This window comes from Gouania willdenowi, chromosome 17 (genome assembly GCF_900634775.1).
Source record: "Gouania willdenowi chromosome 17, fGouWil2.1, whole genome shotgun sequence".
In the NCBI taxonomy this organism is placed as follows: Eukaryota; Metazoa; Chordata; class Actinopteri; order Blenniiformes; family Gobiesocidae; genus Gouania; species Gouania willdenowi.
The window spans coordinates 28,322,431-28,337,195 of NC_041060.1; the positions used below are offsets into that span (position 1 = coordinate 28,322,431).

At 36.6% G+C, this 14,765-nt stretch overlaps 1 protein-coding gene across 1 annotated transcript; it reads right to left on the reverse strand.

Moving 5' to 3' along the window:
* Positions 1-3,164: 3,164 nt before the first annotated feature.
* Positions 3,165-11,958, reverse strand: ppp1r7 (protein phosphatase 1, regulatory (inhibitor) subunit 7). Its single transcript, XM_028472284.1, has 10 exons — positions 11,830-11,958; positions 10,571-10,666; positions 10,378-10,433; positions 10,158-10,223; positions 9,941-10,071; positions 9,644-9,806; positions 7,913-8,029; positions 7,713-7,817; positions 7,538-7,624; positions 3,165-4,407 (listed from the first exon to the last, which is right to left on the reverse strand). The coding sequence occupies exons 1-10, from the start codon at positions 11,867-11,869 to the stop codon at positions 4,231-4,233; spliced, it is 1,038 nt and encodes a 345-aa protein (XP_028328085.1). The 5' UTR covers positions 11,870-11,958; the 3' UTR covers positions 3,165-4,230.
* Between the last annotated feature and the right edge of the window lie 2,807 nt (positions 11,959-14,765).

A 14,765-nucleotide genomic window follows, 5' to 3' on the forward strand; every position in this document is an offset into this window, starting at 1 on the left:
CAAATGTCTTTGAGTCATTTGTATCAACTTCTAGCTTTCAAACACAGTAATTATCCTTGAAACGTGGCCATCGGCCATTGTGAAAATTTCAGTCCGCTTTCATATCTCTTTCAGCTTGATTATTAGCTTTGGAAGACGTCATATGGGTCTATTTCCATTCAAAGTCGATTGTTTTGGTTATATAAAGACATGAATATGGTCATGTTATATCTTAGCACGCAAATTTATAAAAGTGTAAGTTCAAATGGCCAATTATTTGGGATTAAATGGTTCAATGCCTCCAAGAGCTAAAATGTATTTTTTAGGATTACCATAAATACATTTCACTTTAGCTCTGTTAGTGACAGGATGGTTACTTTACTTTTATGTAATGCATATGGTCACAATGGAAGAGCACAAGCCAAAACAATATTTACTCAAATTTACTCAAAACGCAAGAAAAATACAAATATGTGTATCAGATCATAGGAGGTGACTTTGACTTTACTGATCAAGCCTAGCAGATAGTTTAATATAGAATACCCAAAAAAAGCATTTCTTATTTGACTAAAAATCTAACATTAATAATAAAGCTTTTGCTTCTTAAATTCCGGATATTTAAATGATTTACAAAAACTCTTTGTGACACAATTCTCTATAGAATCGATTTGCGTTTAACTTTTAAATCTTGTATCATGCATTATCACACTCATACGTACCTTTCTCTGATCCTAAAATTATCAATACTCTTAACTGGATCCCATGTTAAAAGGGAATTAGGGGGTTACTGCAAGCTCTGCGATCATTTTGTAGTAGATATAACACTTCTTTTTTTATTTAGTAAAAATGATAGGATGGACTCTCAAAATGAGAATACTGTACATTCAAAATCTGAAAAAATGAAAAATCTTTAATACTGTAAAAGAAATAGAACTTAAGGAAAAGGTTAAAAAAATGTGTCAATAAAGCATAACCTATCTGAAAGTAAATAAGATAACTTATCAATACTTCAAAAGGAAAGGGATAAATTATACATGAATGCTGCAAAAGTCTTTGTTGCCTTAAAAAGGGGACAGTTTTTGGTAAAATGTATTTATTTATTTTAATTTTTTAGCTTTTTTTGCACACGAAATTGTATAAATCAAAATTTGACATCTAAACATTGTGACAATTTTTAGACAGAATTAAAAGCATTATACAAACAATCACAAAAGAATACTTTAGGTTTACCTGTGACAAGCCTATATTTCCAATAAAGAATTATAAGACGCATAAATACATAAAATCAAGTATTACTCTTTTTTTAGGGACATTTTTGAAACACCTACAGAGACGACCACTATACTATAATTATACAAACCTGAGACCTAAGCCAATTAAATATACTCAGACCCATTACGCTATTGAATAGTGATTAAAAACTTTTAGCACAAGTTTTTTGCAAAGCATCTCAATCTGATTTAGGGCAGTAGTTCCCAAACTTTTCACATGTCCTTCAGACATTTAACCTGAAGCCATGCACCCCCTACTCCTGCACACTTAATCACATAATAATGTAACGTCATATACAACGTAGCCCTAGAGCACAAATCTGGTCCTTTAGACCATCAAATTCAGCCTGCAGGAGAAAGTTAAAAAGACAGAAAAATACATAAATTATAGTCCAGATTACCAAATAATTCAGTTGTAGATAAATCAGCTAGGATATCTCAGATATCCTAATTTACACAAATTCATTAACAATATTTGGAGAATCGCATTTTTCCCATACTTTTTTCCCCCATGACTGCAGTCATTTTAAATTGTTCAAAAAAGTTCACTTTCCTGCAATTATCTAACACAATTTCCACAAATTAAATAAAAATTGGTCACAAAATTAATGAAATTTGAAAGAGCAAATTCTGCAGGGACTGATATGTCACTTATTGCTTTGATATTGTTGGCGCCTTGCATACTTAATGTATGATTTATACGTCATGTAAAGTACAAACTTGGGTACATTAATCAATGTTTTTTTTTTTTTTAATTCACGTACCCCCTACGATAATTTGCGTACCCCACTTTGGGAACCTAGGCTTTAGGAGATATTAATCCTGAAATGGGATTTCCAGAATATGTGGTTAAAATGTTGTAATATCATCAGTGATATGATTTTTATCTCCTCACTTGCATATTTTGTGTTAAAAAAAATAAACTTCAACAAAAACCTCTTCTAAACAAAACCATTATTTGTAATAATGAAGATAGTACAGTACAGTGCAATAAATAAAAGAAGGAAAAAAGTGTGAAGGCTGATTTCTAAAGTGGAAGTCAGTGATGCTGCTTCACATAATTTATCGCCTATAATAATTACATTTCTGTTGCTGTGTGTTGTCTGTAATGAGTTCATTAAAAATATCATGTAAGGGGACCAATATAAATTTATCAATCAAAATGGAAATGTCTAACACAATCATTCAAGCTGCTACTAGTCTTGCCTATTAAAGCAAAACTCCACAGACTTGCACGTCAAGTAGTGTAATTTATTGTTAATTTTGCTTTATACATTCAGTTTGAAACCAGGTCCATCCAAGTCAAAACCCCAAGCCAAGCAGGTAAAGCAAAGCCGTTTCATCACTGACTGATCAAATCATTTAACGTGTTGTGCTGCTCACCAAAAGAAATAAAAAATTTAAAAAAAAAAAGAAATAAAAATACTCTACAAACAGGGTGTGAGGATGGCCTACATCAGGACACCTTATGTACAAATGCACAACATAAGAACTAAGCATTTGTAAAGTCACTTGTGTGAATGAAAATCAAACATACATTCACGTCAATGAAGCCTTTCTGGTGCTCACTAATGTCCAACAGCCAGTTTAGAGGTGAAACCTTTCACTAACAGGTTATTTTTAAAGGGCTGCACTTTTAACTTTAAACCCTTATAGCTGACCTCGTCTGATCTGAAAGACAAAGCAGGGAAGCAGGTTGCTATATTTTAGCTGACAAAATACCATTCTTAAAGGGCTGTGCAGAATTCAGATAAAAAGGATTTGGATTAGTTAATGATTGGTATCCTGTATTGCAAAGAGAGCACTTGATTAAGCTATTTTCTTTAAAGTCTACATTGAATAGCTCTATTTAGCCCTATGGAAAAGAATCATTCTAATATACAAAACAGTTCTGTTAACACACTGACTAAATCCAAATTACCAGGGTCCTTTATGTTCCATAATAGACCACCACATACATACACAGACATTGACAAGGGGGTCAACTTGGTGTTTGGTCAAAGAAGACAATAAATAACAATGAAAATCCAGTTTACAAACCAAAAGGCAATCACATGAGTATCTCTAAAAATGTAAAACAATCTAACAATTATGTGTCAAAGAGTTGTCTAATGCATTTTAATGTAACATTAACTCTTGTTTTAACAAATACTGTAAATTTATGAAAACATCCCCCATTTGTTTTCTTTTAAAAAAAAAAATAAAAATAAAAAAGAAGCAAACTTCAAGATAGACAAGTCAAAATGTTTAAGTCACAACTATTAAGAGCGACAAAAGACAAAAATTGTAATTGCATTCTTAGGAATTTATATGAGAAAAATAATGATCATTTGTTTTTATCTCATATAATACAGTTCATTATTTTACACTCTGTTGTATTTCTATATCTGCAAATTGATTTATGTGCTGAAAAATGTCTAGAAAAGGAAAGGACAAGACCGCAGTGCATCCAAACTTGTCCTTAAGATGATAAGATGTTAGCTCATAAGAAGAAAAAACAACCCTTCTCATTTGCTTTGGCTGTTATTTTCTATGATAGAAATTGACATTTAATGTTGAATTCTTTGTTTGCTGTGAGATTGTTCTGCCGTCCAATCAAAAAAATCAAACACCTCCTATAAGTTTCCTTTTGTAAAAGAGTGCAACATCACTCATGTGATTATTAAGACAAGTTCACAATTTCCTGAAAAGAAATGCATCATTGAGAGAAGTTGTTGCCACATGCAAAAAACAACAACAAAACAAACAGAAGTGTGAGAGTAATAATGAGGACATGAGTGTAGGGTAGTATTCCATTTTCACATTTCCAAATTTATAAATAAAAACTTCCACACAAAAGCATAGATCACAGTTCCAATGAGTGCATGCATACATGTGTGTTAAGTGATTGCTGAGGCTTATGTTGGGATGTGCTGTGTGGTGAGGTCAGTATAAATGAAGGGAACACTGTGAGGTGGGCAGGGGAATGGTACGCTGCGGTTTAGAAACGGATAAAGGTCGCATCGATCTGACGTACGCTGGGCAACGCCAGCATGATCTTTCGTCGATACTGGGGATCCTTCTGTAGCGGGTTTCTCTCCAGGTAAACCGTCTCCAAATCCTTGGCGTTCTTTAGCTCATCCAGATCTGACCAGTTTTGAATCTGATTATCATTCATCTGAGAACAGAAAAAAAAAAAAAAATATTTATATAACGGAACTGATAAAAATACACAAGAACCACTTTTGTGAAGTTATCAATGTATAACTATAAACTTCAGTCCTGAGAGAGGGCATCTCCACTGTGTAAAAGTACACAAAGACACTGAAAACACAAAAATAATTAAACTATATCTGAACCTTTGCTGTTCCTAAATAACTGATGTTTTTAGTAATTGACCTTAAACTGATGAAATAACAAGCTGGGATGTTTTTAATCTTTTTATAGCCATGTCTTACTTTAAATGCATCAGTTAGTCCTATTTTAGAGTTTCACTTGGTTGAGGGTATGATCACTTCATTTGAAATAAGTAGCTCATTAACTGGCCCTTGTGCAGAAAACCCCAAATTACAGTCAATAAGTCTCTTAACCATTATTGAATACATTTGGTTACACAAACCTGCAATAAGCATTCCATTAACCTTAATAGCCCAAGTCATTTTTGAGGTATGATTACACATTTGGTCCCATCACAGCCACCAATGTAAATACTTTTTTATTGCGTTTATACAATTGACTAAACACAATATGTTGCATAATTGTAATGTAGAAGGAAAATTACACAAAGATGTTCAAAATTTGATAAAATAAGAAAATTAAGAGTGGTGTGTAAAAAACATTCAGCCCCCTCTACTAATAGTGCATTGGACTTTATGGTGCTTTTCATTACACTGCATTGACAGACTGATGGAAGTGAGGCTGCCATCCATAGTGCACCACCACGACCAACACTCACACCACATTCATATTAGGCAATTACGGGTGAAGTTTGCCTAAGGAGACTCTAGCTGCATTTCCATTACCCTTGCGAAAAATCTAAATGCCTGAGTTTCAAAATCATGACGCAGTACGTGTAGAAAGAAGAGGAGACTGGGACATTTTTAAGCATTATATAAAAATTATCACTGCCACATTAGATGAGAAACAAAGGAATAAGGAGTGTTATAAGGTGATTCTGAGCGCCCGTCTTCCTGCAGCAAAGTCTCGCAGGATGATATTTCACGGGAGTTATGAGGCTCCTCCCCCAAAACAATGTTTAAGTGAAATACATTCAAAGCACAATTATACTTTGTCAAAATATCGCTTTTATTTTGTGAAAATCTTTAATTGAAACTCAGCTAATGACAAACACCACTAGAGCTACTACCACCCCACTGTGGCACCAGGAACTCTCAGTGGTCTCCCATCCAAAAACTAACAAAGCCCAGCCTTGCTTTTACTCTAAAACCCCTAAACAAGTACCTTCAGAAGTCCAACTGTGTGGAATCTACTCTCAATATTCTTAGTTACAAAACAGATCCCAAGCTTTCAACATCTCATCGAGCACCATACATCCATCCTCTGTAAAAGCAGAGTATAAAACAGTAACCGCCCTGAGACACAGCTCTCCACCTAAACCTACAGGCAAGGAGAGCATTAATCAGAGAAGCAGCTATTTTTACAGTGTTGGACACAGTAAAAATGTTTAAAAAGGTGCTTTGGGCAGATTAGGTTAGAATAAAACGCTAAGGGGCAGATTCATTAATATCTGAAATAAAGGGTAGTAAACCAGTTGCTTCCCAAAATCATTTGGTGATGCAGTTTCCTCACCTGCTGCGAGGACTTCACTCAGATTGCAGCAATGATTAGTGCACGTGCAGCAGTGGCGCAGACCGCCCTATTTAAATGAGCGTCTTGTACGCGTTATGTTGAACATGGAGCGTGAAGGAAAGCTGAGTGCATGGAAACAAAAAAATAAATTTGAAGCAGCAGAATTGGAGGTGTTAGTGGAGGGAGGGATGGATTCTTTATTCATCCTGCAGTGGAGAAATGTGCGTGGATGTGAGTGACTGAGTGGGTGCGGGTGCATGCGTGCGGCTGATGCGCGCGTGTGAGAGTGAGCCACAGAGGAGAGTGTGTGCATGCCTATGGGTAGAGTCTGACACGGCGACCGCGACAAGTAGCAAAATTTATACAGAAAAACAGAGGCAGCAATGAAGTCCAGCTTTGATAAATTTCATTGCTTCCCCTGCATTAATTTATTTGCATTTCCCCCTCCATTTTTTTTGCTCCCCTTGTGAGATCCGCCTACTATACATACAGTATTTATTAGAGGGAAACGTGTTAAAAGGATTGACCGCGCATTCCGACGCGCACTCCTGATTCCCTGGGGTTTGTACAACTTATTACGGCGTGGAGTGACGTTTGCACATGTCATAATACCCCTAAACCTTTAGTGAATCCGCCCCATAGTGCGTGGCAGAAAAGTAACTCTACACATAACCCTGGCCTAATTCCTACCAAGCAATATGGTGGTAGCAGCATCATTCTGTGGGGTTGCTTTACTTCAGCAGAGACAGGAAGGCTGGTTAGAGTGGATGGATTGATTGAGCCAAGGCCCAGAAATTTTTTTTTGGAGTCTACTATAAACTTGAGTCTGGGGAGACGGTTCCCTGAACATACAGCCAGAGCTACAATTGAATGGCTTATACCAAAGAATATTAATGTGTTAAAAATCAAAGTCCAGACCTTCATCAAACCAAAAATCTCTAAAAAGCCAGACGTTCTCTCTTCAATCTCACTGAGCTTGAGCTAATTTGCCAAAAAGAATAGTCAAACATTTCAGTGTGTAGATGTGCAAAGCTGGTCAAAACATATCCCAGAAGACTTACTGTGCAGATAAAGGTGACTCAACAAAGTAGTGACTCAGGGTGGCTAAATACCTGGGCATGCCACACTTTTCAGTCTTCATGTGATGCATCATTTCTCTTCCCACTTTGCAATTAAATCATGTGACACACTGTGTTGGTCTCTCTAATGACTGATAAAATACACTACATAAGTTTATAGTTGTAATGTGACAAAATGTGTAAAAGTGTGAGGACTATGAATACCTTTGGAAGCCACTGTGTAAAGGAAATAGGAGAAATGTACTTATGTTAAAAGAAGTAATTAGCACAATAAATGGCAAAAACAGATTTTCCTATTTGTTTGCAACCTAAAATCTTTTAAAAATATAAACATTAATCCAAACTTTAAATAAGGAAACAAATAAAGCAGCATCTGTTGTGAAGCTGCACAGCTCTGAAAAGAAATGTTTAACTTCATACCCAGAACTCCTGTAGCTCCGTCAGATGGCTGATGTTTTCAATCTTCTTGACGCGATTAGCTGCAATGTCCAGGGTGGTGAGTTTTTTCTGCAAAGTGAAAACAAATGCTAAAGTGTCCAGAATCTCCTGTGTTGTTTACTCAGCTGGATATTTTGGCCTTTCGGTTATGACTCACATTGTTTTCTAAACCTTCGATGACCTCGATACCATTGTGGCTCAGATAGAGCTCTCGCAAATTGATGAGGTTTTGTAGACCCTCAATTTTAGTGATGCGGTTACTCTGCAAGAAAAAAGACATACCGTTTCAGACACCATTGTATTGATTTTAACACAAACTGAGCTTTTGTAATAACTGCAAAAAAATTTAAATAATACCTGAATGCTTAAAACTGTCAGATTATGTAAACCATCCAGATTCTGTAGTGTTGTTATTTTATTGGTACCAAGGAACAAGCTTTGCAAAGACGTGAGTGAGTCCAGGTTCTCAATGACCTGTGACAAACACAAAAGCATTACATTTGTAGTTATACCATTTTGCAGATATCCTCTTAATGGCCCTCATTTATTAACTGGTCGTACGTTCGGATCTGAGCGTACGACGTGCGTTCGACCAAATTCACGCAAGCTCCGGCATTAATCACTTCTGACGTGATTGTACACTACGATCAGATCTCACATCTGGTCTGACCTTAAGTACACCAATCTGAGTGTGTGGTTTGTGCTGCAGCACGGCAAAAATAAAGTATTAAACAAGCCTCAGCTGTCATTTAAGCCTAATCAGACACACATCGAGAACGAAAATCAAAACGGATTATTAAACAAAATAAAATTAATTTTAAAAAGCCCACGTTATTACATACCTGCACTTTTTTGTTTTCCTTCAATAAATGCACTGATAAAGGTTTACCAGTGGGCTTTGGCTGTGATGGACCAGCGTGGGAACGCCGTTTTATATGTACAGAGGAAGCTTTGCATAACATTTCATTGGTTAATACAGCGATGTCTGACAGTGGTGGCCTAGTGGTTAAAGAAGAGAGCTTGTAATCAGAGGGTCGCAAGTTCGAATCTCACCTGGGCCATCACTGTGACATGTTGAGCAAGTCCCTAAGTCTTTGAGGATGGGTTAAATGCAGAGATTGAATTGCCCAATTGAATTAGAAGCAAATAAAGTTTCTAAAAATATATATATATATATATCAGCGCTGCGCAAGGTGTCAAAGCTGAACCAGTAACAGCTCAGCGTCCACTGAGCCGTTTCAAAGGATTCGTTCATTTATTTTAATATTGTATTAATTGACAATTGAGGCCCATAAACATCATATTCCTGTGGGTCTCTCCAAGTTCTCTGTCCTGAAATGAGGTTAGATCGCTGCGCTGCGCACAAGATGGGGGAGAGGAGGGAGGACGTGGGGGTTCAGGTGCTCACGCTTGCCAGCCTAACTAGTCTAAATGTAAATAATTGTCTTGATCAAATAGCAGGGATTTACACTTTTAGGCTGTGGATGGTTAAAATTGTATTCAAACCATCATTTGCAGTTATTGACAATTTAATTCAACACTCAGACCAAGTCCGTTGCAATACGGAAACGCTGTTCAGTGCCTCCGTTATTCTCCTCCACAGAGCGTTTAAATGAGCTCCTTGAATTCCAGTTTTCACACTACCAAAAAGTAAGTCTTTGTTTTTCTTCACTTGATATTCAATAGTTTGTGATAAACAGCCTTGATGGTCAGCAAATTTTCAGATTCTCTCGAAAACTCATTCATCTTCATGAGATATGGGTCATGCCCAATACATTTGTTAATTAACTGTTTGTATATTTATCTTGAAACTGGATCTAAATCAGTACAATACGGACTCTCTGTAACGTTTCCTCCATAGGTGTATTCACCATATTTACTTCCTGCCCTCCGGCTCCCCTTCGCGAGTCATCATAATCATTTGACTGAAACCCAGCTATACCTGATCGTTTGCACGCTGGGATTGTTCAGATACGAAGTCCCACATTGGTTCTGTTGTACGACACAATGTGAACTCAGATTTCAACCTGTTTTCACGTATGGTTGATAAATGAGGGCCAATGCGTTTTGTGTGAGAGTGCATCTCACCCTGATGCGATTGGAGCCCAGCTCCAGCATCTCCAGACCTGAGAGATGATCCAAGTTGCTGATGCTGCTAATCTTGTTGTGCAGCAGAAACAGCTTCTTAAGGCGAGTCAGCTGCTCCAATCCTTCCACCTTTCTCAAAATATTAAAGGACACGTCAAGCTGCCTGAATGTGTTCAGAAGAAGGGATACCACTCAGATTACTTAGAGCCCAATCTCAACATTCTTTTACATTGTTTATTTCCTTTGCGGTTTTTCTGAAAAACAAAATTTAAAAAAATCCCTGTTTTTCAGACTTACTCCAACTCTGTGAGGTTTTGCAGATTCTCCAGTTTGCGAATCTGATTGTCGTAGAGGTCTAGTTCCTGCAATAATCTCAAACTATCCATGTTTTCTATCTTTTTAATGAGGTTTTGTCGTAGAGAAAGCGTCTGTAACAACAACAAGAACATTTAAATTAGCTAAAACGTAAACTTTGCAGGACAAACCAATACACAACCGCTACTGGATTACTTACTTTAGCCTTCTGCAGCACCTCGAGCCCTTCAATTTTTCCAATACGACAATGAACGAGATCGACGTCCTGAAAGAAAACCAAACACTTGAGACTACATGTATACTCAACATTACACAACCAATTCATCGGAAGAAATAACTGCATTTTTTTTTTAAATGTTAAGAAGTATAATTTCCCAAAGGAATGGTGATTACAAGGGATTTATCTATTCAAAACAAACCTCTTCATCTGGATCCAATGTAATGGTGTCCATGTCAACAGGTGACTCTTCTTTAGCTTTAATGAGAGCAAAATTAAACCAAGAGAAAATTACTAGCCATTGACTGACTTACATCTGTAAGCATAATACTGTAAGGCTGGGATTAATTCATGGAGACACACAACAAACAAAGATAAACATGATGAAAATGTACTTGTGGCTGTGGGTTGATCGGGGTCGACATCACCGTTGATACTCCTTCTCCTGGTCTCATCGTCACCAGATTCCTCAGACTCGCCTCTTCTGTCCACTGCAAATCATAAACAAACAACCTCAATCCAACATCATGCTAAAGCAACTTCCTGTCATACAGCTGCAGGGCTCTACGTACGTTATAAAGGTCACTTGTCATGTAGGACAGTAGCATCTATGGTAATCTAATTGGCACATGGAAAGTTAACATTTAGTTTGAAAAGTTAATTAGACTTTTTTTTTAAGTGACAATAAACGTGAACAAAAATTAAACATATTAATATTTTAGTGAACTAGGGCTAGGTGATATGCCTGAAAAATGTATCACAACATTATCGATAATTTTTTATTCATTTGTTTTTAACCTATTCAAAATAAGGACCAGAAAAAAGGCCAAATTTAAATAGTTTTATTTTAAAATCTAACCTTTAACATTTAAAAGAGGTTAACAAAACTATTGAAAAAAAAAAAAAAAAAAAAAAAACTGTTCAATGTACAAATATAGACATTGAATAAATGCTTGATCAAACAAAATGTGCAATGTATTTTGTAAATAATAGATCAGTGCACACCTGAAGTAGAATTAACATCTCTGACATGAAACACACAGCAGGGTATGAAATTAAGAAAATATTATGGGGGCCATTTTGACATTTATTTCCTCATTTGTAATGATTTTTTGTTTTCTTAAAAAAGAAAAAAAAAAAGCACATAACTCCAATAGCGCTTTTACTGTTTAATATAAACCACTGCTGCTGAATCTAAGTACTAACAGTATATTTTGGTGTATTAATCACAATAGTTATATTACTGTCTAAACTAAATTATATCAAACTACAGGTCAATGTGATCGATCAAAAAAAATGTGACCGCCCTCGTATTTAGAAAATTAGCATAAACATTCGAGCGGAGTAGGACGTTTTCTTCAATAATAACTCAATATTATGTACATTTGGTTCGTGCAAAAGCAATTTGAATAACTAAGGCAACAGAACTACGTAAAATGTTTTCTAGTTGTTGTTTTTACGACTATAAGAGACATGAAACGGTTTGTGTATGCTAACGTGTTGTTAGCCTATGAGCTAGCAGCGCAACGATAAACGACTGTAGTCCAGAAAAAAAACAAGTCGCCCAATAATGAAAAATAAAAATACACAAACAAGCCTGGTTGGTTGTCCTATTAGCAAATACAGCTGCACATCACCACATTTCTCTACTCACCCTCCATTTCCTGGAGATCTCCTACAGCCAGAGAAGCCATGTTTCCTGTAAACACTCCTGACGATTGCTCAGCCAATCAGCTGCAGGCACGATGCTGCTCTCCGCCAGAGAGGGCGCTGATGTTTCACAATTTATATAGGCTACAGTCTACTACCATAGTGGTTCACAAACTGGGGTACGTGTACCCCTAGGGGTAATTGAACGCCTCTCAGCAAGCTTCTAAGCTTTTTTTTCCAAATTTTGTAGCAAATCTTACATCAGCAGTATGTAAGTCTTTTTTTTTTTGGCTTCATTTGTTCAAAATTCCAAAACTTCTGCAACTTCTCTTGGAGTGTGATGCGACTTTTCAGCCAATCAGAGATTGGCTCCATGAGCTGTTTTGGGTTACTATTGGCTGCCCGACTAAATTTGATACGCGTTCACGTCCTCTGTAGTAAAAGCATGATTGTTTCTATACAAATCTCACACTTCTACAAACTGCAAATTTAATTGACAAGTTCACAAGTTCCATGTGATCATTTTGTTGTATTTCACGCTATATGATGAAGATTCATTTATTTTCTTATTTATTTGTAAAACACACTAATTTCACCTAATAGCACAATAAACCTGCTGCTTTTATTTTATACACTAAGAGGTCAGACTATGATTTAAATCACAGGTCTCAAACTTAGACTTGATGGATGGACAATCAAAGTGAGGTGGTCTGAGTATGTGTAACTCATTTAGTCCTGTTCAGGGTTAGGTATAGGCTACACCCTAGATGGGGTGCCAGTTCATCGTAGTGAAAATGCAATCAATAACCACTCACACACTCACTTTCACTTCATCATTCAATATGAAGGTTCCAATTAACATAAAATACAGCATGTTTTTGCATCGTGGGAGGAAAACCAATGCAATGAACAGAGAAAACAACTCCCTAGCAAGATTGCTAGGACAGATGCTAACCACTACACCTCAAATTCATTGAAATTAATCATAATAACTTAAAAGTATGCTTTGATTTAAATAAACAATAATAAAATAAAAACTTTTTAAAATAAAAACTATTTCATGACTATTTAAGTCTTCCAGATGCAGAGTTTCCCATGGTCTAGTTACGTTCAGACTGCAACCCTTAATGCTCAATTCTGATTTATTTTTGCTCAAATCTGATTCTTTGCTTGGCAGTTTACATTACCATTCAAAATGTGACCTGTATCAGATTCTGGTGTGAGATGTTTGCGGTTCTGAATGACCCGCAAGCGCATTTTTGCATTTATCTTTTTGTGCAGTGGGAGGCAGAGAATGAATTAGCATGTGCAGAGAACGAAAAAGAAAAAGGGAGCCACATTTTTCATTTTGTCTTTTTGCGGTGCTGATATGCTTCCGAACTCAGACCAGTAACGGTATGAACCTTCAAGATTTGCTTGTGGAAGTGTCGCACCATAAACTTTTTAGGTCCAAGACCTTGCTGTACCTCCATGGAATTGCTCCATCATTGCTATTATCCATTTTTGCAAGGCTCCCGCTGGCCAGAATGATGACGTGTCCCACAAAAAAGTGAAGTCAACGTATCAAAACTGCATCAAATCCAACTTGGCTGTTCACATTGAGGTTGCATCAAAAAAAAAAAAAAAATCAAATCTGAATTTGATTCAGGACCACATATGAATGTGGTCTGAATCTGATTTGAATAAATCAGATATGAACCTGATTTGACTGTTCACACTGCTTCTAAAAAATCTGACCTGGTCACTTGACCCCTCAAAAAATCTGATTTGGGCCACTTTTGCCAACAGTGTGAAGGTAGCCAAACTCCTTTAGCAGTTTATACATCAAAGAAACTAGTGCAGTGCCCTTAGGACGTTATTGCTATAGAAAAGTGGGAGGGTAAGTAGCTTTTTCATGGATGGCCAAATGAGGTTGTGTTTGAAGGTAGGACGTAGAGGTAGGACTGATGACATCATCACTATGGAGATAGGACCAATGTTTCAATGTTCTAATGTTCTAACTGATGACATCATCACTGTAGAGTAGGACTGATGAAATGCGACGTTGCACACTCTTGAATCAAGCAGCAGCCATGTTAAACTCTCAGGTCAGTCTCATCCTGATCTGCAGAGATATTTGAGGAACACACAGACACACAGACAGACAGACAGACAGACAGACAGACAGACAGACAGACAGACAGACAGACAGGCAGGCAGACCGACAGACACACAGACAGACAGACAGACAGACAGACAGACAGACCAGAGATTTCTTGCTTTTATAGAGATATGATAAGCACAGAAGCTGAGACAAAATGTACCTACAATATGTCACAATGATAAAACTCCAGTGCCCATATTCACAAAACATCCTAAGGCTAAAAGTAGCTCTTAATGACGTCACTCTTAGAAAAATCTTAGATTTCCTAGAATTGTAAGATTTTTCTTAAAATTTTTTCTTGTTAGGATAAAAATAATTTACAAAGCAGCAGTAAGCCCTAAGAGAGCTTCTAAGGTGTAAAACTGTTAGGAGTAGTGAGGACGGAGAGATATTCTCATATGTTTAACGACAGTGATTTGATAAGACGTTACCGGCTTAAATTCATTATTATTATTATTATTATTATTATTATTATTATTATTATTAATAAAACTATTCTGATTCTGACTTTTCTCACACAACGTAACGTAATAGCAGCCCTGCTGCTTGATTTGTTTGCTCCCTTGTTTGTGCGCTGTAATCTGCCCTCGCTTTGATTGCAGCAGGCAACGTGCCAAACATGAAAGAGAACGACACATTAGAGCAGTGGTTCCCAAACTTTTTGTACCCAAGGTACACCAAAGGTAAAGTATAAATCTGAAGGCACAACTATTGTGCAATATAGCCTTTATAGTACATGTTATCACCATATAATTCCAATATCTGTAAATGTGCATTATTATTTACTAATGCCAAAT

Excerpts from the sequence above, each read along its gene's own strand:
- ppp1r7 (XM_028472284.1), bottom strand. The coding sequence starts at position 11,869 with ATGGCTTCTCTGGCTGTAGGAGATCTCCAGGAAATGGAGG. Across the intron at positions 10,434-10,570 it reads CGATCAACCCACAGCCACAA|CTAAAGAAGAGTCACCTGTT; the intron begins GTACATTTTCAT and ends CTCTCATTAAAG. Across the intron at positions 4,408-7,537 it reads CGGAGCTACAGGAGTTCTGG|ATGAATGATAATCAGATTCA; the intron begins GTATGAAGTTAA and ends TTCTGTTCTCAG.